Here is a 27,481-nt window from a genome sequence, read left to right on the forward strand (position 1 = left end):
TGCCTGGGGGGGCTGGAGGGGCGCTTCCCTGGAACTGTGGGTTGTGAGAGGGCTCTACCTGGTAACCCCTGGCTCAGAGAATCAGATTGCTGTGTGCTGGCCTTCACTGTTTTCACGCAGGGGAGAGCAGTAACTCTTGAGACAGGTTAAGGTGCCAAATCCTTGCCTGCAATATGACAGTTTTCCTGGCAGGCGCACGTGTAAGCTGACTAGGTAGCTGCCGTTGGTTGAGGGAAGAAATTCTTGGTAGCTCTTTAACGATATGAGCTGCTGCTTTACCTGCTGATGACAGAGAATATGTGAAGCCCCCTGAGAACTTTTTCTGTCTTGATAGCACTTCCCCTAGTAAAGGATGGTCAGTGACCGTTAGAGAAGGACAGTTTGGGGATGAAATGGAAATCCAGTATTTTCTGCTAGGCATTTAAGACATGCAGAAATCCTTGGAGGGTATTCATTAAAATCAGATGCACTACTTGAACCATCCGTGGACATGATAAAGAGGGCTAGCAGAGATGGGTTGTTCTTTGCAAAAAAACGAGGCTTTGATCTGGGAATTGAACCCTTTTTGATATCATATATGCTCTGAGATCGGTATAGATTGTAAGCGTTACGTGGCTGCTCAGAGACAGTGGGGTTATTTGACTTACAGCTCCTTAATTGGCAGCAGTCAAAACTAATTCATCAGGCCTGTTTGTGGAGATTTGCTTTTCCTCGGTCAGGGGAGCCTCAGGCAACGTGCTGGAGAAGAGGAAAGTCGAGACTGGCCATACTTCTTTCTTTCCGCTCCATGGTCAATACTGGATAAAAACAAGGCACCTACATACTGTACAAAATCTCACAGTGTTTGTATGTTGAGCAGAACATAGATCCTGCACATTTTAGGAGATGTAGTATATGACAGAAAAATTATGCGTCCTCTGTTGCGCACTGTCAATGTCATTTGAGTCCCTGCTTCCCTGCACAGAGTGCTCACAGTTTCAAAGGAGTTGTTATGTTGATGAAGGTAAATTAATCTGTATTTCCAGACCCACCTGAGAATCTGAGGGACCCAGTATGCCCATAATCTGCCTGTGTCGTGGTAGGTCCTAGAAGAAACTGCTGGACCCTCCCTCAGGATCCAGAGTCACACAAGGTAGTTGCTTCCATGAGGGAAGCAACATCCAACTAGCTACCTTCAGAACTGCAGACATGATCTGACAAGTAGCCTGGAAATTTCTGCCTTAATGGGGAAGCCAAATTGGAATTCTAAATCTGTCTGATAAGAAAGGCCCTGACTACATATAAAGAAGAAGGTAGAGTTCCTACTTTAATGCAGGTGAGATGGAATTCAGGCCAGTCATTTTTCAAAGGAAGAGATAAAATACTGATCATGGTGGTAGTATGAAAGTGTTGGTGAGGAGTGTGGCCTAAGAAATACTGGAAAAGTGCCTTCACAAAAATGGTGAACTAGATCTCTAGAAAAAATAAAATAAAAGGCTCAGACCATTGGCAGTGTTCCTTGAAAAAGGGACGATCTGCAGAAACTAAGGTAGAGGACTTCTGGAGATAAACAACTGACAAAACTTAAGTGGAAAAGCAAACCACAGCAAGCAAGAGGTTAGTTGTGTTAGTTGTGAAAGAGACTGAGCAGCAAGAGCCAAGAGACAACACTTGTCAGGAGCTGGTGGCATCTCAAGTGTTTTGAACACCAGACTGTTTGGGTGTATAGCTCAGCTTTGCATTCAGGAGCGTACATAAAAATCTTGTCCAGGATACAACACATAGGCACAAACAAGTTCTGATCATTTCAAGCCCCCAGTCTTTCTCACCAAAAAGATGTGTTCAGGAGCACACTTGCGCCATTACAGAGGAACAATATCCTCTGTTTCGGATCTGCTTCATCTGGGGTTGACGTTCTTCCTACTTTCTGCCTCAAGTTCTTGCTTGCAGCTGCAATGTCCCTACCTGTCACCATGTTATGGCAATGCGTTCTCAATTGTAAATTATGCTGAGGTTTTGGAAATGTGAAAGTATATGAAGGTAAGTTTATTTACTTGACAAAAATGCATGTGGCATGTGACCTTATTGCTGCACTTTCCAGGCAACTAGCAAAGAAAAGCTATTTATCCTCAGCTGACAGTTAACATTGCCTTTCCTGTTACTAGTGCTCCTGTAGGCACTTCAAAAAGAATTACCTGATTTATTGCAAGAGGAATAAAAGACCTGTAGGTATATGTGAGGTGTTTGTCAGGGTCTGACAGACATTCAGGGTTGCCTGGTGTGTATGATCAATGGGAAGACGTTACAATATTGGCAAGACACTGGAATCAAACCCTTGGATGCCATGGAATCGTGCCCTGTGCAAAGACTGGGGCAGTCATTCTTGTCACCTTCTGATCTGGAGTGTCCTGCTTGAGATACCTTTGATCTGAAGGCTAGTTTTGATGAGGGAATTACGTTGCAGGTGCCATTGGAATGCCCTGGACTTGCCTTCAGCCTTACGACCCAGGTTCTTTGGTGACATTTGTGTAGCTCCATGCACCTTTGCAAGGAGTTGTGAGGCTGTGTGTTGGGAACGTGGCCTGCTGGCTGCCAGAGGGATGGTGTCAGGGCAGGAGGGAGGGGGGTTGTTTGCACGGGAAGGATCGGTGTGGGAGGGAGTGTGTTTTTGGGGTAGGGGTGTGTGTAATGGGAATGGGGATGTTTACGTGGGCATGCACACCCATATGTGGTGTGTTTTTCCCCTTTTTCCTGGGCTCTGGGTGTGTCCAGATCAACTGAATTCGAAATGCTCCTTTTTTGGCACTGTAGCCTCTTCTCTGGTTTGGCATCTTAAGAATCTGGGGGAATCATTTAAAGATCAGAAAACTCCATTCACTTGGGCCCCTGAAGGCTTCACATTCTGTGACATGGTCATTCCAGTCGACTGAGCTCTGTCCCCTGCGGATGAGCCCGTATAAGGAGGCTGTTTCCTGCGTTCCGTGCTCCCTGCCTGTCCCTCTGCCCTCCTGTGCTCCCTTTGCCGAAGAAAGCTGGTATTTTGGGACTGCAGCTCCTGCCTCATTCCTGCTCCTTGTTTATTTTCGGAGGATGACTATTTTTGCTCCTATCGGGGAGCTATGCAGGGTCGTGCCCCCTCCCTGCAGCAGGCAGTGGCTGCCCCTGGCAGGGTCTCTTCAATTCCCACACTCACAAACAATGCTTCTGCTTCAAGAAATAAACACGGGAGACCCCTACCATCAGGGGTTAGTTCAACCCCTTCCTCATCTGTGGCAAGAGGTAATTTGGCTTTGGCTCAGAGTTGACCCCACCACACATGCAAGGTCCTCTCTGTCAAATCAAAAATCCTCATGAGTCACCCAGGTCATTCCCGTTCTTAATAAAAGCTGTGGGAGCCACCTGTGTCCCTCCCGCCCCCCCCCCCCCCCCCCCCCAATCATTCCAGCTTGGACTTCTTTGCAGTTACCTTTTTTCCCTGGTTTGGGACATCTTTTACCCAGTCATCTTTTCTCATGATCACAGGTCCCTGTAACCCATCTCTGGTGTCTTAATTGACTTTGTGTTGACTGGAGCTGGCTGTAATGTGTCTCTTCTCTTTATTAAAGGGTCCACCACCTAAACCCCCACGCCGGCAAGGAGGCTGGGCAGATGATCCTGTACTGGCATCTACCAAGTGAGTCCTCACCTTTTTCCTTACTAAGAGGGGCTTAGGCATGGATTAAGTGAACATCACTAGTTGGACTTTGCTGTCACAGGCATTGGAACGGTTTTTCTGGATCTTATAGATGGCCTGTGTCTCCAGTGTCATTGCAGCTCCTTCAAAGCATTTGAAATATTGCTCTTGCTTGGTTCCACTGGCTAATGCTCTTTATAAATTGGCCTGGTGGGGCTCAGAACTGTGTACATGTGCTGTCTGCCAGAGGCAGTGTATTCCTCACCTGGTACAGTAACTGGAAAGAGTCAAGAACATAATAAGCATGTTAAATGCAGGAACTGGGAGGGGAGGATTTGACTGGTTGCGTCCTTTCCAGGAGAGTGACACATGACAGTGCCCCACTGACAAGAATGCAATGATCAGTTCAGGATTTACTGATCAGCCTTGACAGTAAAGGTGAAATTTGTCAATGTGTATGTGTGTATGGGGTTATGGTATAATGGAGATGAACGAAGGTGGTCAGCGAGAAGAGATGGGAGGAAAAAAGTATATAAAGTGTAGAGTGTAGGTTGAGAAGCCTGATGTTTGTGAAGGACACCTAAGGGAAAGGAAAAATCTGGGCATGGTAACAGAATCGTTATGAAAACTAAAGGACAGTTCAGACTGGGAGGAGATGACTTCGTTTCAAGTTCTTTTGTTATTTTTCAAGCTGTAGAGTTGTGCTGGTGGTGTATTTCCTATTCACAGAGCTGAAGGGCTCAGTCATGGAGTGGTGTGAGATTGCTTGTGTACATTAAGGCCTGTAGTAAGAGTATATATGTTTGGACATATACTTTGGAGGCATTCTGATTTATGGAAAAGTTACATATTTTCTTTCCTGGAACCCCGAGAATTCTGGAGGGGACATCCAGAAACCTGTTACATGGTCAGTATTTCTTGGGAAGTGAGCAAGGCGGTCTGTATTCTGGGGTAGCCTTTCAGGAAAACAGTACTTTTCTGGGAAAATCATCATTCTGTTTGTCTCTGAAGAATAAATCGGCTGAAAATCTGGAGACTGGACTAAAGCAAAGGAATAAAGATCTCAGCCTGAATTCCTTCTGTTCCTCTCCAGTTTAACTCTGATAACGTTATTAGTTTTCATAGGCTGGGTGCAGCTAGAAGTTGCCATTGCAAAGATGTACCTACCTCAGGGTTATAAAAGAAATGCCATCAGTGATCCTGGATCTTCGTAGGACCCAGCAGAAGCTTTATGGAAGTGCGACAGCATAGAACACGGGTGAATTGCATTGTTTAGGAAAAATAAATTATGTAATTGTTGGCTAGGTGAAGGACTGGATTGGAGGTGATACAGTTATTCAGGGCTGTGCCTAACGTGCCCTGAAGGACAGTGCACAGGTTCCTAATGTAACAGCACTGTGCCATGTGCTAATTTAGGGTGTTTTCCACTGTTTGCCATTAGCCTCATGAGATAGATTTGGAGCAGTAGCTGTCAGTGGTGCTTCTCCAGCATCCCAGTTGCGTGGTTTACAGATAGAGCAGGTGTCTGGAGTAGCTGCTTGTATGAGGTTGGACACAATTCAGCTGAAGAAGCAGAACAGGAGATGGAGGGCTGCAGACCATTCCACCTGTGAGACCCTGCAGATGGAACACGAGGTCAAGATGTGTCCCTTGCTCAGTCATGCATACAATATCATGTAATACCTGACGGTATTCTTTTCATTTGTGTTAAGAGCCTTTATTGAATTAATTTTGTGAAGGGGAGGTTTGTTCTGCCTTTATTTAGTCATGTGAGGTACAAGGATTTTGTACAACTAGTTCTCCTGTCTTTTGTTTCCTTCAGCTGTGTATTCTGCCCAAGCTGATCTCTCTCCTTCTCTCCCTTAAAAAAGTCTGAGATGCTGGCCTGTAAGGCTGTCTTTGTGACACATCCCAGAGTAAAGCTTTCATGTGAAAAGTCTGAGTCATCGGCTGATGTCATGCCACTGTTGCTGTAGCTCTGTTGTTTTTGTTTTCTCAGGCTCTATCTCCCCACAGCTTTTCAAACAATTTGACTCACTTTGGAAGCCCATCAAGTTAACTTGCTCCAGTTTCAGTAGTGTTGCTGTAGTTAGAATGACATGCTTCTATTGATACATCTGATGTAGGTATAAGCACTTTTATGCCATTGTAACTGAGCCTACACTTGGGAACTGTAATGCTTTAAGTAATTTTGTTTTCAGAACTAACAGTGTTAAAATCTGGGATATTTTCGTTTTGTGGTTGTTTTTTTTTCTTTTTTTTTTTTTTTACTTAGGAAGGATGAGCAGAGTGGCTACATTTACGTTTTCTGTGTTGAGTAAATATATTGTGGATCAGATGGGATACTGCAGCCACTTGTGCAATGTTCTTGTAGCTGTTTATGTGTTAGTCTCTCCCCATTTGAAGTCCAGGTTTTTAGTTCTGTTTCTGACAGATTCAGCCAGTTGCAACTGCACACTTGTTGCTTTTTCTGCAGGGATAATTAAAGTCTTTTCTGCTGTGTTTCTAGTTCAGAGTCTTCTCAGTGTGGAATGATCACTTGAAATTGTTCTTTTTGTTTCCATTTTGGCACATGCTAGAGTAGAATTTAATTGACGACCTGTTTTTCTAACTTTGCTGCTCTGTCTTAGTCCCCTACCTGCCCAGCTCCTGTCATCCCTAGGTAAACTTGCAAATATTCTCACCATCTTGCCGATTCTTTACATCAGACTGCTGCTGTCTCAGACTGTTGTAAGATAGGAAGAGGAGGAGGGACCTTAAAGTTTTCCAGCCCGTAATTAGTTTTGAAATCTTTGCACAGATGGTGTGCAAGTAGGATAAAGTATTTTATTATGAGTTCCCATAGCATTTACAAGTGTCAGATATTTAAATTCCTGAGAACTATCAAAGTGCGGTTGTTTACTGCTAAGTTTTCAAGTGTCAAGCATGGAAAAGATTCCTTTGGACTCCCAGTACCTCTGTAGAACAGCTGTCATTGCTAGGAGTCCCATTTTGTAAATCTGGATAATGATGAAGGCTGTAGTTAAGTGTCTGAGCAAACACTCAGACTGGTTCTCTGCAATCGGCAAATAAACGGTGCAGAGTAGTGACAGAAGAATCTTTTTTCTTTGCTGATGGGGACCTCTGCATCTGAATCTGCTGTATTTATTGAAATTTGTACTCAGAGAGAAGAATCAGTCTCCATGAGAAGAGGCAGTCCCATTGCTGCCCCAGCAATATTCTGGCCCCAGTATTAGAGGAAAGGGGACCAGCCAAGAACCAAAGGCAGCCACTTGGGGCCTAGTACCCTGCTGAGATTACGTAAATAATAGTAATTACAGCTGGATTTGCTACAGAAGCAGCTCTCTAACCACTGGATGGAGCCCAAGTGCCATTCTGAACGCTGTGCTGATGTCCTTAATGACATCGGTGTTGACACTTGTGACAAGCAAAGCAGAGGTTTATTGTCAGGTTATCTCATGCATCAGAAGGAAGAAACACAAAGTGCCTGCCAATGGGAAAAGGAAAAGGGAACTCAGTTTTGCATGCTGGTGAGGATTTGACACAGGAGAGGTGCTTCCAGGGTCCATTTAATCCCAGCTTCTGCTGATCTCATCTATCTGACTTTCCTGATAGAATTTCTTCCATTTTTCTCTCTATTAGTATCTTCATTTCTTTGCTTCTGTCAAAAATTAACTATCCCAGCTGAAACCAGGACAGCTTCTCGGGACACTTCCAGTTTACTTGGGTTCTTGATCCCTCTGGTTTTGCAGTCAACCCCTTAAAATTCATACAGTTCTGCAGACAGCAGCTAGGGTTGTTGTGGAAAAAAAGCACAGCTCGTTTCAGGTGGCCCTGCAAGCAAACACGAGTGCTGCTTTCAGAAGGAAGTTCCTTCCAGTGCCTGCACATGTACCTCCTTTCTTCTACAGGGATCGTGGCAGTTTAGCAACAGATGCTCCAGCTGCAACTAAAATGTCTTCTTTCTGGCTGATAGGTTATACGGAGTTGGAATAATCAGGCTTTGTTTAGGAAAATGACCATGCTGAAGTATTTTGGAACAGAAGTGGTGGTGCAGTGTCCAGGAATAGATTTAACAGGAGGCAAATATTAAGGGCCCGTAGGAAGGGAGGGGGGATGCAGTCAGCGTGACCTTTAGAGCAGGGTAACCCAGCCTCTGTGTAGATACCATGTAGGGCTCCGGGGGGTGGGCAATGATGAGATTGCACCCTGGAGCTGGTGGAAAGTTATTTAAGAGATTAAGGGGGTTTATGATTCAAAGTCTCTAGAGGTAAGCAAAGTTAAAAACCTCCTGTTTCAAAAATACGGGCTTAAACTATCCTGTGGTATATCTATACGAAATGACCCCTGAGAGTGCCCGTTTTATAGAACCTGTAGCCATCCCTGTCTTGCAAATGGGAGTAGTAAAGTGCTCATGAGTTTCTCTGTCTGACATGGTAGGGGACGCTTGTGTCATTGCTTCTGCCCTCCGCTCCCCGTCCAGCAGTGCCGAGGTAAATCTCAGGCTGGGCTTCCCTGTGACACTGCCGTGTCAGCAGCCTGGCTGCGGGGAAGATGGCAGGCTCACCCTGCATCTTGCAGCCATCTGTGGGTGTCCTCAATGATGTGAAGAGCATAGCCACAAAGGATCAAGGCTGCCAAGTGAGGGGGCACAACTTAGAAGGAGAAGAAAGAAAAGGAAGTCTGATTAAGTTTTGTCTTGAAGTGTCTGTTTTTGGGTTTGTCCCTGCATTGATCTGCAAGGGAATGAGGCAAGTAATGGCCCCTTGGGGACCTTCAGGACTTTCCTCTCAATGTCAGCCGTCATTTTCAATCACCCTCTCCCTCCCAGCCATTAATTTTGGCCCAGGATCATGGGGACTTGTCCATCTATCACTCCTAATTGACACTAAATGATCTGTCAGTTTATTGATGAACGGCAGGAGTGGAATTGTCACAATATATTTTACTTTCTAACAACTCCTCCTGACAATTTTACCTTGTCCATCTCACTCTCCTCACATAAATCTCCATTGGCCTCTCATTCCTTCTCTTGGGCTGATCTGGTGCCAGCCGCCTCCATGCCATCGGCACGCATCAAGGACATCAAGATGGCGGTAAGCTGCAATGTGCAGGCCCAGGGTGGGTTTTTTTTTTCCTCTCCACCCCCCCCCACCTTTTTTTTTTTTTTTTTAATAGGCTGGATGTTCCAGGAATGCTAACAGGCTCTTGTCCTCTTGTCCCTCCATGTCATTGCTGGGGTGAGCTCTCCTTGGTGTTTCTGTTTAGACTGAGTAAAGATAACTGGCAGAAAAAGGAAAGTCCCTAAAAGACAGAAGAGTCACCTGAGAATCCCTCAGTACCATGGCTGTGATGGAATTTTTTTTTCCTTTTAATCCTGCTTAGTGTGACTTGCAAGGGTTTCCTGCAAAGGGAAAATGCTAGACTTGTGCCCATTCCTGTGTCTTTGCAGTGCCCAAAGGAGCCTTTTTTCTTGTTTTTTCTTTTTCTTTTTCCTTCTTTCTTTCTTTTTTTTAAGCTAGACTTCTGTTTATATTGTCTCTTTTAGTTAAATTTTCTTTGACTTCTTTTTCCTGAAGGACACTGGGCAATGGAAGAAGGATTTCTTCCTTCCTTCCTTCCTACAATAGTAGGGTTGTAGCCTCTTGCTCCCCTAGAAAATGAAGCCTGCATGACAAAAACTGAGCAGGAGTGTGACGTTTCTGGTAGCAGTCCATGTAAGCTGCTGAGGTGGCAGTGTGCTCAGGGTGAAGTCTCTTTGATCTTTTTGATTGAGGACAAAGCATCTTCCTTTCTTAGTTCTATTATCTCCAAGGAATTTACCAGCAAATTCAGGGGATATTATCCTTCCTGTCCCAAATACTTCTAGTTTAAAAAAGCAAAACCCTCATGAAAAAGACATGCAACTTGCAACCCTTTTGAGTCTGTCAAAGCCAAGGCTAAAAATTTGTCCAGCCTTTGTAGGTCACCTCTAATTTGGCTGTGAAGTCTAGCTTAATGCAGTTTACCTGTGGAAAGAGACCTAAGATGACCTGATCTACTTGCTTGGCCCTATTTCCCCCTCCCCCCATCCCCCTCCCCATATAACCCCTCTACTGTTCTCAAGTTCTTAATCCAAGTTCTTAAAATATCTTCTTTCAGAAGCTGTTGCTCTCAGATGACAGCACAAGGTGCCATTTAGCAATAAACACCTCGTTCTTTCTAGTGTTTTTCATTGAAATGGTTTCAGTGAGGCCCATCACAAGTAAAAAGTCTTTGGCCTGTTTCTTCTCTGTTGTGGGCTTTGAAGGAAAAAAAAAAAAAGGAAAAAAAAAAAAGAAACATCCTTAGATACTTTTTCTTTGCATTCTAGTTCTCCTTTAGCAGTCAGTTCTTCCATGTAACCATGAGGATCAGAAGTGTGCCCTTCCCTTTAAATGGAAACTGAAATGCTCCTGTAACCTCAAGAACCATTTGGTGTGAGAATTGGCCCTGGTGCTTACTGGAGACCAAAGATGTGATCTCTTGGACAGAAGCCCCCGTTCTCAGGGACCGAAGATGTGTGGTGGATACCTCTAGAAACTGCAGCGCTGTTTTCCCACACAGCAGGAATTTGTATTGAGTGTTGTTGTTTTTTCTGTTGCTCAGCAGGAGCTCTGAACAGCTCTGCTGGTCAGCTCTCCACCAGTGAGTGAGTGGGGGAGCCCTGGGAACATCTATTATGGGGATGATGCAGTGAGTAGGCTGAGGTTCAGTGACCCCTGTGAACTCTCTGTCAGCTTGTTCTTTCGTGCCAGTTCCTAAAGTCCTGCTTTCCAGAGCTTTCCTCCTTTGTTGTCTCTGTTAAGAAAGCCCACGTATTAGGACGTGAGGAGAAACACCACCACTTCAGGCTAGAGAATGGTTAGTGCCTCACAAGCCCATTTTGGCTGGAGCTGGCTAGCCGCAGCACCTCAGATCCCGCTCCCAGAGTGTGCCCACTCATCCCAGCATCTTTCTTCCTCCAGTGTCATGCTCTAGGGCAGTGTGTTCAATGTGTGGTCCAGGCAGCCCAGGGAGCCTGTGAGGTATCAGAAAGTGGAGAGTAGGACCATGACAGTTTAAAAAAATATGCGTCTGCCCAAAACCCTGTTGTGGAGCTACAGATAGCCATGTGCCACAGGGCTTGGATGTGGAAGGCTGTGAGGTGACATCCAATGACAGAAATAAAGGCTCATGGTAGTCCTCGCTCTGCTGAAATCAATGGCAAAACTCGCCTTGATTTTAGGAGATGTGAAGATTGAACTCCCCGATGTAATCAAGGCAAATCTGGTTTTTCCAGGCTGCCACAGTCCAGGGAGAGAGGGAGGAAACTTAAAGTGGTCAGAGCCCAAAGGAAGGTGGTGCAATAGCTGAGAAGACACCCTGTGGTAGCGCTTTTCAGCATAGGCTGCAGTTCTGGTTTACATACATGTTTTTCTCTCCCCGTGCCTGAGCAAACAAGCAGTGACCAAGACCCACGCCTGGAGAGCCAGGAGAACTGATCACTGAGCGCTTGTGCGTCATACTGGATGTGTAACTTGGTTGTGCCTTAGGCTATCGAACAAGCTGCAACTCGCTGCTCACCACCCACTCGCTGTGGTGATGGGCACTCAAAAAATACTTGAGCAAGTGAGTACAATGTCCTTTTAATCTTCGCCCCCCCCCCCCCCCCCCCCTCCTCCCTCAGGCCTAGACCTGAATTACAGTCTGTGCCCTAGAGGCAGAAGGCTTCATGTCTCACTGCGGGCTGAGCCTTGGCATGGAGGTGGGCGCGGGTTGGGCTGGGGCGCAGGGGATGGATGCCGGCCGGTGCGGGGGTTCCTGCACACACAGCCCACCTCGGCTCCCCCCTGCATCGCCCAGCTCTCTCAAAACAAAACAAAACAAAACCTCTCTCTGAAGGTCTGGACCTTCCATCTCTTTTAGCAAGAGGGCAGCTGGAGGTGGCTTTTTGGTTCCACGTGATTCATGAAGAGCAGTGGGTCGAGACATGCCAGGCAACACGGTAACAGGCGGCCGAGGCGAAATCCTCTCCCGCTGCCAGGGCCCGGCAAAACACCGAAAAGACCCTTCGGTCTCACCTAGCGGCGGTGCGCCCCCCCCGGTGCAGCCCGTGTCCCCGGGGCAGCATCCCCCCACCCCCCGGGGCAGCCGTCTCCCCGGGGAGGCAGCCCCCCGCCCGCGGCAGCCCAGTCCCCCCCGGGGCAGCCCCCCGGCAGGCTGCAGGGGTGACCGCCCGCCAGCAGCCGCCCGGCAGCGCCGCCGCCCGCCTCCCTCCCCGCCCGGCGGCGGCCCGGCCCGGGGCCGCGGTCTCGGCGGGCGGCGGGGGCCGGGCACGCGCCGCCGGGGCCGGCAGAGGGCGGCCGCGGCCCGGCAATGCTGCGGCGCCGGCGGCCCCGGTGAGCGCGGAGCAGCGCGGGCCCGGCGGCACGCAGGCCCCTCGGCGGCGGGGCAAAGCGTCCCGCAGCGGCGGCCGGGCCGGGCTCCCGGCCATCCCCCTTCCGCGGCTGCCGCCCGCCGGTGTCAGCGCAGGCACGGCTGGCCCGGCGCCTCCCGGTTCTCTCGACCGAGCCACCGGAATTGCTCCTGCCGCCCGGCCTCACGCCTCCCCGGGCACACCGGAGAGAGCCTCGGACCTTGCGCGCTGGCCACCCGGCTGTGGCTCGGTGCAAGCATGCGAGTGTGCCCAGGGCTCTCCTCGGCTCTGGGCATTGAAAGATTTCAAGGACGTTTCCCCCCATTCATCCCAGTTATGTCCCCTGCTAAAATAGGTTAACGGTGTCTAATTAACCACTGCACATTGTCATGCTGCATAAAGATAGCATCCTGGCTGTTCTCTGAGCCCTGCTACTTTATCTCCATTTAGATCTCCGTGGTAGTCCATTAAATGAGAAAGAAACAGTTTAACAGAGATGATGTCTACATTAGAACTGCCTTTCAGCCTTCAGCACAGAAGCTGCAGGCAGCTCTCAGGCAGCTCAGCTGTACCTTAGTGGGGGTGGGGGGGGAAAGCCTCGGTTTTGAGGTTAAACCCCCGTCTCATTCATGTGGAGGGAGGATTCCTGCTGGCCAGAACTGAGCAAAGGCAATGCTCAAGTGCAAGATCAGGTCTATATCCTCTGTTCCAGGACACAGCTAGGAGAGAAATAGGTGTTCTGTACCAGGAGTTACGTTACATGGGGTTTGTCAGGGTCTTCTGCCCATTTTCTCAGCTATTCAACACCTTGAAATAGAGAAGGGGTCAGCAGCTGATGAAAACTAGAGGGAATATTCTGGGGTTTTGGTTATATTTGGGAGCACAGACAGCCCTGCGGTAGAAGGGAGATTAAACAGGGCTGTCCAGGTGACAGAGTCGGTCCACGTTCTTTGGTCCTCCAGGTGCAATGGGTTTATCAGAAGAAACGAAAGAAACAAAGAAACGGAGGTATCACTGTCTTACAGACACTGGCGGTGACTGGTGCGCTGTAGGCATTTCTGAGCACTGCTCCCACGATTCTGTTGTTTTGTTTACCCTAACTTGAGCGAGTGTATCTATAGTTCATAGAGAATCGTTCATTGTAGGTGCTTGTTGCTGCCCTCCTTGGGCTGTGCCTCCTGCTACGGTGAGCAACCAAACCAGGGCAGTGCACTTCTTGTTGCTGAGACCGTAAGAAAAGGGTAGGAAATCTGTCTGTGCTGGCTTGAGTTTACAGTCTGGTTTCTTCCATGCCTGCTTTTACTCGTCACTAGAAAGCTGTTCCCGTGTGGTGAAAGAAGAGGATGCAGTGTACTCAGGCCTGATAGTCCTGAAGGATGAAAGGTTGGTCTCAGAATGTTGCAATTGGCATTGGTAAACTGAGCCCGTTCTCCATCATGCTTAAAGCAGTGTGATAACTTCATGAAGAATGCCTGCGGGGCCTCCGTAGCACCTGGAGGGCAAAGAGGCAAGCAGGTGACAGGTTCTGCAGGAGCAGTATCTCCACATATAGCTTAGCCCTCAGCTAAGCTTATGGAATGTAGGGGCTCGGAGGTAGGGCACCTTTTGAGGATCTATTTATGACTTCCATAACTGCCTTGAAGGTTTTTAACCTTCAAGGACACAAGGCAAAGTTTGTCTTTTCTCTCAGGGTCCCATTGTTAGTAGATTTAGGTATGCAATTGAGCCAAAAAAGCAAAGGATTAGTCAGGAACAAACCAAAACTATTTTGTGATTTTTTTTTCCTGCCAGTCTGAAACAAGGAATGAAAAAATAATTTGGCATCAAACACAATGAAAGGAAGCCTTATAAAAACCAGAAGGGAAATAGTAGGTTGGTTGATATCTCCTTTACCTAATAACTCAATCATTAAGGCCACAGAGAGCATAAAATACGCAATTCCTTCCTGTGCTCCAGAAGCTTCAGACTATATTTCCAGGATAGTTCTCCACCCATGAGCTTATCAGCTGGTTTGAAATGCCAGTTTCATCAAATAATGCTATTCCAAGTCATATATTAACAAACACATCTATAAAAGGCGGCTGGAAGCAGGTGTCTCACCTAAACCAAACAACAGTCATTTCTAGCTCATGCTGTAGTGCTGCTGGTATTTAAATGCCCTGTGTCACCCATGGTACTGTGGGCATGGGAGACTTGTGTCACCCACTGCCACCTTCAGACCCTGCGGCATAGGGACTAGGGTGTTCTCGGGGCGGGGGGCTGACTGCAGGGCTTTAGCTTGCCCTGGAGAGAGGAGGGAGCTCTCTTGGTTGACCGCAGAGTGTTCTAACACACCTGCGGTCTGGGATTAAAGGAGTCGGTACTATTCTCCCCTACCGGTTTATGAATTTGTTCCCTACATTACCGTTTTTTTTCCAATATAGTGCTGCTATTTCATAATGAAGTATTTGCTTATTGCCTTGAAGAAGTCCTTTCCTAACATAGCATGGAAAAGTTGAGAAAGGTTGAGTCTCAGAAGATGAGTGAAGCAGTCTCTGCCTCTAGGACTAACATATGACTGCGTTCCCTGCGGGCCATCTGGATATCTGTCATGACAGGGAGCTCAGGAAAAAGAAACAGAAATTGCTTACAGGGATAGCAGGAGTGACCCTCTCCTGGGAAGCATAAACATGCAGAGTGTTTCACTCCTGCCTGGGGACAGGAGATGAGCAAAGATGTAAGGAGTGTGAGTACTGAGGAACAGAGTGTTATTTGGGGCTGAGCAATTATCTAGAGTAACGGAATCAAGCTAAGAAGAGGTCAGGTTGCACCTCCAGGAAAACATCTCACTGTGCAAGGCTGTGCAAAGGCTCTGAAGACAAGGTGTGGGAAACAGTTCTGTGAAGGCAGAAGGGAGGGATGAAACAGGATAAATCTTGCATCATCTTTCTATCGCTGTCTTCGCAGATTCTGAACTCTGGTAAGAGCTGGTGGAAGGCTCTCTGAAGCCATCCATCCCTTCCCTTCTTCGTACCGTCAAGGGCTTTGCACAGAAAGGGCTTTGCACTACCACTAGGGAGAAGGGTGGAGCTGGACAATTATTCCTCTCTGGAAGAGCTCTTTCCTAAATTCCCCAGCTCCATTGCAGTTCTGCCTCTTCTGATGAACAGAAGGGTGCAGATACAGTCACCTACACAGCTGCGGTTCCAGTTATAGCAGTGGACATTACTGGGCTTAGATCACTGATTCAGTGTCACGTTCAGCTTCTCACAGACTGCAAGCTCCAGGGAGAGCAATGGAGTCAAGGGGCTTTCTTCTCTTCATACCTAGACATCCTCTTGTGCCCCGCTCCTTGCTCTTAGAAGAGTAGATTATTCACAGGAGAGCTCAGTGAGGACCACAGCCTGCTAGAACAGAGAGCAGGTGAGGAGAGGCCTGTCCCATCCCATGGAAATGCTTTGAGAGGAGCAGCGCAAGGCAATGAAGCAACTTCTCTTAGATCTTGGTGTGTCCTGGGACAGGGCATGTGGTAGGGGAGAGCCCCACATATTCTTTGTCACGGCACCCTGGCTTCAAGGGAGGGGAGAATATTTATTCCCAACACATAGAGATGAAACTTCAGTCTGCAAAATGGCCAAAGCAATCAGCGAGTGATGGAGTATCTGCTAAAAAGAAACCTGGCATTTAATTAACTTTTCAAAGTGCTGGTTCAGCAACCTCCATGTTTTACATTTTGAATATTGAACAAGCGTCCCTAATCGGGACTGAATTACTTCTGGGCTTGCTGGGGTGGAGAGCAAGGGAGCTGCCATTTGTCGTTGCCTCCCCCCTGTGTTGTTATTATGAACTCCTGTTAACTCAGCCAGATCAACCCTGATTTACTGCAGCGACAGCATGTCTGACCTGAACTTGGCCAGCTCAGGTGGGGCTCCTAACCTACAAAGGCAACCAGATAATCTTTATGCATGACCAGGGGGAGGAAGGACCTGTTGATCTCTCAGGGGTAGGCAGACAAAGTATAGCATCTTCTTTACTCCTTAACGTGCTGACCTCCCTACTCAGGTAAGGCAAGCTTTACCTGCTGATGATGGCAGAAAGGATGAAAAAATACCTGAGAAGCTAAAAAAAAAAAAGAGACACTCTTACTGTGTCTGGGGATGGCTGTCTTTCTGGACCCAAATGGTTCTGCTTTGATCTGATGCGCTCAGGGACTTTTTGATACATTTTAATGGTCACTCAGAACTCCTTAAAGGTATGATGTATTATTGGACCTCGTGTAGGAACTGTTTTGCACAATAACATGATATAAGGAAAGGTGCGATTTTAATTTTCTCTAGCCTTTTCTAAGCATAAGCCTTTCTTTGTCTTGCAGGTCAGGAAGAAAGCATGCAGAAGAAGTAGAAGAGTAAGTTCCCATTGTTGCTGAGACTTCTTGCACAGCTTTTACATCTGCTCTCATGGAGAAGGGATGTGTGACTCTAAGCACCAGTGCACCAAGATTAGAACTTGGGAAGGGCGCAGAGCCTGGCATGAATTCATGTCACGTGTCCTGGGATGGGGCAAAGCTGGTCACTCTGTAGTTCCCTGGATGTGGAGTAGGGTCTGTCACTCCCATATGACAGAAAGAAGGAAAAGTAGAAAGCAGCTGCTTGCCTCCCAGACACACCCCAAGCCTGACTGTGCAGCCTAGGGGGTTGTCTCAGGTACAAGGCATCTTGCTTAAGCATCCTTAAGCTGAGTTTTCTGCTGAGTCCAACAATGAGGGATATGAAAGAAGGTCGGTCTGCAGGCTAAGCGTACTTGGGACTCTCCCCCTGACAAGCCATGAGGCTTGTGGGGAGGAAGGGGACACAACAAAATGCTTTTCTGGGCTTGCAATTGAAATTATTTTTTCCTTGTGTTTTGCTGCAGCCATCGTCTCAGACAGCAGAGCCTGGAGGCATCAGATGATGGAGGAGGTAAGGTAACACCTACTTGACTGCAAGAAGTGCCTTCATGCATGTCTGGGGGTTCATCAGTAAAGTGAGCAGAGGCGTCTTGTAAGAAATTGAAAGGAAATGAACCACCCTGGGGGTAAACAAATGGGGAGCTGCTTAAGTCTCCCCAGCTGATGAGCGAGGGAGAAAGAGCAAAGGAGATGGAGAGGAGGGTGAGGAAGCGAACCTGTAGTCTGACTCTGGCTCTTCATTAACACAGAATGATAAAGCGCCTTTGGGAGGAAGGAAAGCGTCGATGATATGGTTTTCTTTGTGATTACCTACACTGTGGAGAATAGTAGGCTGGGGCAAAAAGAGAGCTAGAAGAGCAATAAAAGGTTAAGAGCAGGGAAAGAGATCACTGCTGTCCCCTAGTTTAGGTGATAGTATGCTCTACTTAAAGCCTCTCGTGTTTTATGGTAGCATCCTTGTCTTGCTTCCATCAGGACGAGTGTATGCACCACTCTCCTGGGGTCTCTGTCATGAAGCAATTGCTAATACAAAAAATCCACTTGCCCTAACCCAAGATTGTATAGATCATAAGCTGTACATAGGCACTGGTGGGTAATCCCATCTCATCCCTGTACAGGCTGCTGTGAAGTCTACTGGACTCCTGACTTAGCACTAATTTTCTTTATAGTGTATATCACCTGCTCTTCTAGGACTGGATAAGCCAAGAGAAATCTCAGGAAAAATCCACAGTATGAATTTTGAGATGAGCACTGGAGAACTGTGGGGAGCATAGAAATTCATTAAAGTCTCTAGGAGCTAGCTCAGTTTTCAAGGGCTAAGAATTTTATACAGTCTATAAAATAAAGTTGCATCTGTAAAATATCACCAAGCATCAGAAGAATTACCAGGAGTCACAAAGGATCAGACATCAGTATGGTTAATGAGATTAAATGAAGACTTATTTGGGTCTTCCAGACAGATTAAGCATTGCAACATATGACTGCCAGAAGTGGCACCTTTATAGCATTGGCATCTTCAGAATAGACTTAATTTTCCCCCTGGGAAGTTTCCTGGGCTTCTTAAATTTCAGCGTATGTCACTGAGGCTGATAGTCTGTTCTGAACAGCTCTTTGACTGTTTGCATACATGCTGTCCTTCTTGTTGAACCCTGGTCTTGTACTCAGAGTATAATAACTGTCTTTGCTAACCAGGCATAAAAATGCTTGCCACATGTTTGCAGTGCGTGACTTTTAATGGTCCAAGACCTTGGGTAATAAATACAGAATAGAATTGATGCAGAATGTGGTATGAAGATATGGCAAGTCCTGATACACTTCACTTATTTATCTGTGCCTAGCCTGTGGTTAACAGTTGACTTTGGATTGTTTGCAAAGCAGAGTTCAGCTTTGGATTACATCTATGTGTTGGAAGAAAGATCCCACTGATCTGATTATGGTTCCTACCCAGGCAGTTTCTGGTACAGTCAAACATACGGGGTTGTGGATCTGATTTGCATGTGGAAAATCTCTGAATGGATCAGTGCATTGCATGCTTGTGGTCTTATTTCTACAGAGAGATTCAGCAAGCTCTTCTGGGAGAGGAGTGTTCCATATGGGCTCAGCAACTGCAGTGAAGAAAGGTGACATATAAACAGACTCCAGAACCTGAATAAAATTGCTTTTTTGAATAAGCAGAGACACAAAAAACTGCCCAGTGTGGAAGGCAGGGAGCAGCATGCTGTGACTGTGCAGTAAGTTGAGCTGTATCAGCCTCCCCTTCACACAGAACTGCACTTGAGCTTGTATCCTTAAGTGTAGCAGTGAAGCTCAGATTTTAAACATACAAAAATCAAGACATTGGTGTATGGATCCCTAAGGATGGGTCACGGTTATTTTGTGCTGCATAATGTGTTAGCTTGTGCACCTTAATATGAACAGGCGCAGTTGTGTAATGATTGCTGCTGTCAACCAATACATTTGGATCGCTTTCCTTTAACCTATTAGAAAGCTGAGCTGTACCATTCCATTAACATTGTTTGTCCGCCATCCAACCTTTTCATTAGAAGAATGAAGGACAAAACAATATGCCCTTAAAAAGGTGTTCTTGTGTATTTGAAATGTGCTCAGTTATGATCATTTATACATCACTAACACCCTGAGGCTCAGAATTTGGAGTCCATTGGAGAAAGTGTTAAAAAAGCATAGGGCCTGGAGAGAGCCCGGTTTGGCATATGGAGAATGAAGGGAAGGGTGTATGTCCAAGTGGAGACTTTGGGGCTTGATGTGCCTCTTAGTTTCAGAAATAAAAGTAGAATTCTCTCGCTGCTCCTAGCCGTTCACCCTGTGCATGAAATAGCATCTGATTCCCCATCTCCATGGGAGTTTGGGAGAGAAGGACGGTTGCTTCTCGGGCTGCGTGGAAAGACTGAGGTAATATGAGAGATTGTAAGTGGGCAGATCAGACCGGGACATGCATGGAACTATCTGGAATTTTAGCCATTCCTTACAGTTGCACAGGGAAACCCAGAAGGTGCAAGTCATCCATACTGTGCAATACAAACCACTGAAATACTAGCAGTGAAGTACCTTGGCTCAGATCATGCTCAGAATTCATTTTCTCTCATCTATATTTCTTCTTCATCAAGGCTAGTCCAGGACAAGAGAGTCACTTTAAAGAGGAGCCAGTTTTGAGTTACAGGAAAGCAAAGACCTGCGTTTGACTGAAAGCACTGTTTGCTCCTGTAAAGCTTCAGGCTGGAAAGACCGTTTTAAAAAAGTGCAATGTCTCTCCAGAAATAAATAGCTCTGGGGTGTCTAGGTGATGGATATCGGGGTTTCCTACAGCACCTGCTGAGAGCTTGGTCCCCATCCTCCTGAACACACACCGGTACCTGCTAGTACAGAGGCACAGCAGATGGGTAATGCACCTCTGCCAGGTGGGTGTGTGTCCAGCTGAACCTTGTCGCGGGGGCACCCAGTCCCTCTGCGTGGTGGGAAGCCTGCTTTAGCAGGATTTAATGCATCACAGCTTGAGGAATAATAAACCTTCACAAGCAACACAAAAGTGTTTAATTCCTAAAGGACAGACCTGGTTGAGTCACTTTTGGCCAGGGGCAATTGGGGGCTTAATGTTGTGTATGTAGCAATCTGGGCAATCTGAGAGAGAGGAGTTTAAGGGTAATTGCTCAATTTTCTGTCCATGTCAACAGGGGAACTGGGCGGCAGTGACTGAGCTCTGTATGGCAGGGAGACGTGTATGAGATGGGAGACGTGAGACTATTGGTAGAATTTTAAAAGTGCTATCTGCAGAGCACTGCTTCCTTTTCTGTAGCAGCCAAGAGCTTCTCCCAAGTGCAAACGATTCTTTGCCGTGTGGTGGGAGGGAAGATAGAAAAACCAACTTCACGTTGAAGGGCTTTCCCCTCCCTTTGCTTCTTTCTCCACGGGGGCGGTAGAGTCTCTGCTTCAGCCTTGGGTGTTTCATTTGGCTTTACTCTCTGGTGTGCAGCTACAAAGGGCTGTTTCCTGTTGGGGTGAGAAATGCTGGCACCCTCCTCGCTCCACACCCCACCCCCCAACGTCCCCCCATCAGCAAACTGCTTTGTCACTTTGGCTAAAGGTTTCTTTGTTGTTCCTTTCTGGCTCACCAATTCTGCACTGTTGAGCTGCACAACCTCAGGTGCCTGTCTCCTCACTACATTGCCCTTGGATTTTTCCCCTCCGCACTCTATGGGGGCTTGTTAACTAACGTTGTCATCTCTCTCCCAGCTGTCTTCCCCCATGGACTGTTGTCCCACCTGCAGGAGTCCTTTCCCTCTTTCTCTCTGTTACCCTTGGAATGTGTAGCTCCTAGAACAGGGCTTTTCTTGGAGGATTGGGATGTGATGTGTGATCCTCTGTCTGCTGGAACAACGGCTTGTTATTTTAAACCAGATAGTGTGTGTGAATGGGACAGTTGATTGAAATGAAAGCCTGACTATGCTACACAGACAACCCAAACCTGACCTGCAGGTGAGGAAAGCTGCCAGGAGACAGTCACTAGATCTGTGCCCTCAAGGCAAACCCCCTTCCTGCCTGCTGGGAAGCCTGCTCAAGGAAGGAGAGCTGACGATTAGACCTCTCTATACAAATGTCAAACCTCTAGAAGGACTTCTTACCCTTCTGGAGTGTGCCAGCAGCTCCTTTGCATTTGAACAGCATGGGATTCCAGGCTGTGTGCACAACAGAGGAGGAAGTGGGCATGTGCCACAGTCCCCACATCATTCTGAGTACACCGTGTCTGTCTTGTCTGTTAAGTGGGAAACAGCCCTCACAGGATATTTGGCACCTGGAATTCACAGCCATAAAATATCAAACACCTCTTGAGCTGCGTGCTAATAAACACCAATGATAAAATTGCTCCAAACCGAGCTGAGAATAGAATGCAGTGTGGGTTGTTGTTGGCTCTGTCATTCCCAATAAAGTTTGCCAGTTGTTTCCCCGGTGAGCTGCTGCTCTTACAGAACACACCAAGTGCTGGTAGATTCCAGGTCTGAGCTGCAAGGACAGCTGCATTGGCTGAGCATGAGGGTAAGAGAGGGGGGGAGTTTGCAGGAACAGTCAGGGATATGGCCAGCGGATGCTTCGTAGGCTCAGGAGGCAGTGGTGGAGTGGTTTGGGGAGAGCTAAATGGTCACAAAGTTCTGAGCGTCAGTGGAGACAGAGTGAAAAACATGGTGTTTTGGAAGTGGCTGAAGAGAGGGGCCTGGGACAGGGAGTGACAGTGTCTGCTGAGTTTCTGGGATTCTGCACTGTGACACTGTGTGTGGCTCTGTCAGCACCCCACAGTCCTCCCCTTGGCTGCTCCCCTAACGCGCTACCCCGAGTCTCTGTGCAAAGTCAACGAAGGGCAGACTCTGCCCAGCCTGATGGTTTCCACTGAGCTGTTGGTCCAGACCAGTTTGAACTCCTCCAGTGACTGCTGGCATTGTGATCTAGAGCCTCTGGTGTTCAAGGAGAGCTCCATCCTGACAGCCACAGTGGGCAGGGGGGAGCAGGGAGTATGTCCCAAGGGGTATGTCTGAAGCCCTGTTTGAAGCAGCAGACCACTAGCCAAGGGGCAGTGGGCAGGTTAATTGAAAGGGAGCACATGCAGCTTCTTGGGGGCTGCAAATGGTGGTCTGGGTAAGCACCTTCCATCACTAAATTTCGTGATATGGTAGATACACAGTCATATTGGGTCTGTGATTGCTGAGTCCATAAGTGTAGTTGACGGACTAGGTTTACCTAAAATACCCTTTAAGAAAAAGCTCTTGAAAGATGATTACAGAATTGAGACACCATCATTTAAAACTGCCTGAGGCAAACTCCTTTGAAAATTGCAGCAGTGGAGGGACAGAGAGAGAACCGCGTAGCCCTTGATTGTAGTGTCGTTCCCTCAGGAGCCGTCCCCCCTCCCCCTCAGTTTCTCATCTGATATGAGAGAGAGCAGCAGTAAGATTCTTCATCTGTCTTATGAAAATCCGATTCTGAGTGGCTCTGATCAAACCCGTCTGGCTGTCAGCAGCGCTGGCCTTGTGTGGAGGGAGGGAGGCTTCTGAGGAGTTGCTGGATGTGGAAGTGTCATGGGTGCTGCCGATCAAAGAGGCATTTTTTAATAAATATATATAAGAAAAAATAAAAAACCTAAGGATTTAGCATAAAAGAAATGTAGTTTGTCTTGTTTTTCCAGTGTAACATGAAGAGGATGAAATAGAATCAGACACGCCTGCTCCCGAACATACTTCCACAGGAGCATCCTGAGAAGCTGCTTTCCCTGCCACAGTAATGCTCTAATGCAAAATCACTCACTTCCAGCATTGTTGAGGAGGGTTTTGTGTTTCTGAGTTCACCAGACCCTCCCTGGGCACCTCATGCCTTCTCATCTGCTGCCCCACCACCTTCTGAGTGTGTTTCAGCAGGGGAGTACTGCAAAGGAACAGGGAACAGCCTTTGAAAAACGGAAAACAGATGTTACTGAAAAGGAGGGCAGGCACGGTGCTCTGTCAGCGGGCTGCTGGCAAGGCTAGGAGGTGTGTTACCACTCTTAAATGCTGATAACCTCAGGAGTATGGTGGATTCCAGGTCCTGAGGCTGGCCTCCAGTCTCTCCAGTCTTCTGCTGCTGGTGAACAAACCTATGCATTAAGAGATTCCTCATCCTTAAAGCCACCAGTGTCTGCTCTTACTTCTTGCACGCTACAAAGCCATGGATTACTGCCTGTTGGAGCCCTGCACTGAGCCCCGCAACTCACCTGACAGGGCTGTTCTGTGCCCTGTCTGTGCTCACACTTCCCAGGGGCTGAAACTGGGCAGGGGCTTTGTGTCAGCAGCAGCCTTGGGAAGGAACAAATATGCCTGATGCCCGTCCCCAGCAAGCTCTCAGGTGAGGAAGAAGCCATGCCACGCCAAGCACTCTGTGAAAGCACAACGCTATCGAAGCAAATAGTGTGTCGTGGACCAGGCAGCCTCCCAGCCAGCCATCTACCTAGCTGACAGTATCATCAGAGCTTGGTGGCTGAAGAAAAAACTGTTTTGTCTGATGCAAGGCAAATGCATAGTCTTTTAAGGCAAGGCTAGAGGGTCAGCACTGAACCTGCTGCGTGGCCTCCCCTAGGTGCTGTGAATCCTCTGGCTCACTGAGTGACTTTTCCGAGCAGCTTGGCCGGGTTATGCTGTTACCATTCCCTTCTCAAATGGGTGATTTGGGATGTGGGACACTCGGGTTATCTTTTGCTTGTCTCAGCTTTTAAGGCAGTGCCCTAGTAGCTGTGGTACTGCCTGCTTTTCACTCTGCTGTTTTCATCTCCCTGCCGGCTGATCAGGCAGGTACGCTGTTCCATATTGGCCGACTAGTAGGGCAATTTCAGTCAGGGAAAGGCATCCCTATGAAATTAATGTCCAAGCATCCAAAGAAGTGTTCTCTATCCTCTCCATTTGCCTGCTGCTCTCCTGAGAAATCTTCCAAGAGGCTTCAAGCTTGTTTGTGTGTTCAGCAGAAGCTGTCTGTGTCCCTTGTTCCTTATGTTTTTTTGAAGATTTTTTTTTGCCTGTTGCTTTCCACTTTTTTCTTTTCTTTTTTTTTTTTAATTCTCCATTTTTCCACTTAGAGAGAAAAATTATTTATTGCATTGAGATGCGCTAATTAAAGCCATTTTCTGGTATTTGGTTACTGAAGTGTTTGATGTCTCTCTGACAAGACCATGAAATGCACGGAGTGTCCACAGGGACAGAATTTGCTGAACACGGTGCTTTGTAAATGAGGGGACACAGTGTCGCAGCAGCTCATGAATATGAAACGCCCATGATGCTACCTCAGTGGACTTGGGAACACAGATGAATCCTGTCATGTGCTAAATGAGACCAATTTCTTTCACTTAACTTCATCTTCAATCAGACCTTCTTCCATTTGCCTGTTTAAAATTCCCCAAACGTGATGCAGAAGGTAACAGCATTCAGTAAAACAAAGTTTTGCAGCAGCAGAAATACTGTAATTATTTCAGTTTTACATTTTATGAGCAAGCAACTTAAATGAAAGTTGGTTTCATTCTGATGCCTGTTTAGTGGCAGGGGACCACCTGCTCCAGATGCTGCTACCATCTCTGCGTTCGCTGGATATGGTGGTGTGTGGACAGGGAGGGCAGCACGGGCGCCACGGCAAGAGTGTCCATTCAGAACCGGCCTTGGAAATGCTCACCCAGCGGGGGGAAACAAATCAGGCTATGTGAGATGGAGTCATTTTTTTGGGTATCAGGTGTTGGCTCAGGAGACTTCAAAGCAGCTCAGGGAGAAAGTGGCAACCACAGTGCTGAGTAACTGCAAGCCTGACCTGGGACGTGGTTTCTAGGTCCAGCTCTGGCACTTATTTATTGCCTGACCTTGAACAGATTCTGTCTGTCCCGACTTAGGTGCTGTCTTGTGTCTAACAGAACAGCTCTTTGGGGCTAGGACCAGGTCTTACTGTGAGCTTACAGGATTGTAGGGGACCCAGCCTGCAGGTGTTGCTACTAAACCAAAAATCAGCTCTGTGTGGGAGGGGAATTGCAACTCACCGGTTTGCTGGAGCAGCTGGGTATTAAGGTGGTGCAGGTTCCCCCACCTCCTGTTTGTTGCTTTCTGTGGTTGTCTTCCTCAGCTGTCAGTAAGTTATTTGCTAAGAGGCAAAAAAGGTGATTGTTACTGCATGTGCTCTAATATGAACGCGTAAAAGCCTTCCTTTGATTTTGACTTAAAAAGCTGTTGTTCCTTGCTTATGGTTTGGCTACCTGCATGGGTCACCCTCAGTCTTCCCTCTTCATCTTTTTCTTCCTATCATCCACACGCTTCTGCTTTATGCTGTTGGTGTCTTGCCATAACTTAGCTATGAAGCTAGCTCAGTCCAGGTATTGTAATAAAAATGCTACCCTTATATGTCGGGACTTAGATGTTCTGAGACCATCAGTTTGGTGCAGTGTAACTCCCCTGTTGGTCAACGTTTGGTACTGGTGTCTCCTCCTACCCCACCGTAAGTTCCGCATGGATACCCTCATTTTGGTTTCATTCTTTGTTCACTCTGTTCACCATCATCTGGGAGATGGAGGGGGGTTTGCATTTGTCATCTAGCATTTGGTGCTCACTCATCGTTCCACATCTCTGCCATGAGCAGTTTCTAAAGCCAACATCTTGTTTCTTTATGGGCTGAGAAATCCATGAGGAAAGGTTTTGTGTTACTTTGTTCCCAGTCATTTTGAGCCATAAAGAGAATCCTTATCTATTTTTTATACCTGTTTTAAGGTCACTGCAGGCACTGAGTTTTTGTGTTGCCCTCTCCATCTTCTCTTGCATACACTCATTTCTTCTGTTTGTAAAATGCTACCTGATGTGTCTACCTATTCTCCCCTCCCTTCAGCTGAAATGAATGCAGGGTATTCCCAAATGCTCATTTTTAGGAGCGCTCACCCCGGGAATGTTATCTCCCATATGAAATAGAGACTCAGAGGAGTTCTGTCTGGGGGAGACTGGTTGAGGGAGGTGACATAGGTCACAGCACTTTGCAGCACAGCGTTCAGAGGCCAGCTGGGAGACCAGGGTTGGTAAGATGGTTTGTACTCAATTTGATCCCCTTTTAAATACTTTTTACCAGTAACTCAACTTTTATTTTAATGTATCTTACTGTTAGTATCACAGCAGTTTGTTCTGATTTCAAAGTCTGCAGGAAAGGATGTGGAAGTGGGAGAAGAACAGCTGAAGCTGTAAGATTTTCACGTTGCTTCTGAGATTTGCCTCCAGTTTTGATTAAAATTTGTTGATTTTAAAGACAATATGGAAGCTGCACTCTCCTCCAAAATGCAGCTGAGTTAGGCAACATCCACCACTATCCGCCCCCCCTATAACTAGGCTGCAGAGAATAATTTTTTGTTTCCAGGTTTTGAAGCTACCCCTTGTTCTCAGCTGCAAAAAAAATTCTTTTTGCGAGGCACAGGCCATTTGTTCACTTCATTGCAGTGACCTGGTACCTGTGAAGGATTTTCCTTTTGCACACAGGCGGCTCCTTAGCGTGTAGGTACACTGTGCAGTCATTTCTAAGGTTTACCTACATGGGCACTAAATTCAGGCATGAGAGCTTGGACAGTGAAGTATGTGTCAAGATTCTGCGCCAGAAACACAAGCTTATGGAAAATGATCTGACACCCCTGCACTGAACAGGAGGGAAAAAATGTGGGTCACAGAGCAAAGCACACAGGGTGTGGGATTGTAATGTAACCTTGTCGTTGGAAAAAGCTGCAGTGTGAGACTGGGAGGATGTGGTCATGTGAACATTTCTGCATGTACTAATGTTATACATAAGTAGTATCACTGCAGGTAACAGGAATATTAAAAGTAGAGCATACGCCTACGCTCTTGCAGGACAATAGCCTGTGTGCTTCTTCCCCCTGCAGCTGACACAGTGCCGTGACTTGGCTGCATTACCAGAGCTTGCTGGAATGAAAAGATGTGAGTCCTAAGAAAAGCAACAAAAACAATTAGGGGGCTGGAGACTGACTGAGGGGAAGGGCCGGGACCTTGGTGATAAAGTGAGAACTGAGACACTTTGCAAACTGTACAGGGAGAGAAGGGAGAGGGACTGTGGAGAGGTGGCACCATGGGAATTGGCAGAGGGAAGAGGAAGCTGAGTAACAAGTGAAATAAAGACCCAAATAGTTTAGGGCTGATTTGCCACTGGCAGCAGTTAGCCTGGGGAGCAGGTATTTTCTTATAATTTGTGACGTTTTTGTTCTGTCAGTCTCTGACAGTCCTAAAGGGTATTGCTTCTGCCTAGAAATGGACAAATCATCCACGCTTTGCAGTAAGGAAATCATGCACTGGCCTTTGTTGGTGGGGCTGGCAGGAGCCCCCAGAGTGTTTCCAGCTCTTCTGTCTGAAATACTTTCAAAGTGTCTATAAAATATCAGAGCCTTCAATTTCTTCTGGAAAGAATTTATACGTGATTGCCTGGATTTTGCTAATACAGA

General features: G+C 47.1%; 1 protein-coding gene across 7 annotated transcripts in view; it reads left to right on the forward strand.

Moving 5' to 3' along the window:
• Nucleotides 1-27,481, forward strand: part of IFT43 (intraflagellar transport 43) — a 44,897-nt gene that overhangs the window by 11,844 nt on the left and 5,572 nt on the right. For all 7 annotated transcript variants that reach the window (XM_055716009.1, XM_055716011.1, XM_055716007.1 and 4 more), the window contains 3 exons: nt 3,585-3,652; nt 16,420-16,452; nt 16,959-17,005. In XM_055716009.1, the coding sequence (XP_055571984.1) occupies nt 3,585-3,652; nt 16,420-16,452; nt 16,959-17,005 (148 nt within the window). The remainder of the gene's footprint in view (nt 1-3,584; nt 3,653-16,419; nt 16,453-16,958; nt 17,006-27,481) is intronic.

The sequence above is a fragment of the Falco cherrug genome, chromosome 7 (genome assembly GCF_023634085.1).
Source record: "Falco cherrug isolate bFalChe1 chromosome 7, bFalChe1.pri, whole genome shotgun sequence".
In the NCBI taxonomy this organism is placed as follows: domain Eukaryota; kingdom Metazoa; phylum Chordata; class Aves; order Falconiformes; family Falconidae; genus Falco; species Falco cherrug.